General features: G+C 47.7%; 1 protein-coding gene across 5 annotated transcripts in view; it reads right to left on the bottom strand.

Annotated features, from left to right (window-relative positions):
- Cald1 (caldesmon 1) overlaps nt 1–770 on the bottom strand; it is a 192,806-nt gene that overhangs the window by 20,762 nt on the left and 171,274 nt on the right. For all 5 annotated transcript variants that reach the window (XM_026788562.1, XM_026788564.1, XM_026788565.1 and 2 more), the window contains one exon: nt 24–164. In XM_026788562.1, the coding sequence (XP_026644363.1) occupies nt 24–164 (141 nt within the window). The remainder of the gene's footprint in view (nt 1–23; nt 165–770) is intronic.

Below are 770 nucleotides of genomic sequence, written 5' to 3'. Positions count from 1 at the left end.
AAGACTTTCTGGGAGAAACATACCTTGAGAGATGAGCCTTTGGGGGTGAAACACTTGAATGGCTTCTTGTCCTCGGACGAGCCATCTTCTGGTATCTTCTGGCGTTTCTCAGCAGCTTCCGCCCTTCTCTTTTCAATCTCTTCCTTTAGCCTCCTCTTCTCTTCCTGAGGGAAAATAGCAAGCAAGTCACATCATCTGCTTCAAGTGCCTCAGTTTCCTCATTTATAAAACAGAGCCACAACGGTCACCGAATATCCTGACAACTAATTTAGAAAAGATGCGTCTGAAATGTTTAGACTGCCATCCTACTCAGCAAGGCTTCCTGAAAGGTGATCTGTTACCATCACCACCTTGTAAGCCACTTAGCAACAGCCCTCCACTTCTGAATAGGGAGGTGAATATGAGGGTCCCTCTACCTGCCTCCAGGAAGGGCTGTCAAGGTGGGATCCTTTGTGCAGAAAGTGCTACAGATCTACAGCACCAGGCTTGACAAACTGTGTGAGCGCGATAGGTTGAGATGATTTTGTGGCAGTCCCTGACTCAACTGAAGACATTATTTCAGGTGGTGTGACAGCCTGAGAGGATGCTGATATTGTTCCTCAGTGGGAAGGCTGCGGATGGTCTCATTAACCCTCTGTGCTTTTGCCCCAATCTAGAGAGCACCCTGTCTTCTATCAGGCTAAAGCTCGGGGTTCTGATCAAGTCACCTCTGTTCTTTAAGAGTGATTTTCTGGGTCCAGGGGTAGGTTGATCTCGAATTTCCTGAGGAA

The sequence above is a fragment of the Microtus ochrogaster genome, unplaced genomic scaffold (genome assembly GCF_000317375.1).
Source record: "Microtus ochrogaster isolate Prairie Vole_2 unplaced genomic scaffold, MicOch1.0 UNK4, whole genome shotgun sequence".
NCBI lineage: Eukaryota > Metazoa > Chordata > Mammalia > Rodentia > Cricetidae > Microtus > Microtus ochrogaster.
The sequence above is the reverse complement of the archived record's forward strand: the minus strand, read 5'-3'. Positions and strand labels throughout refer to the sequence as shown.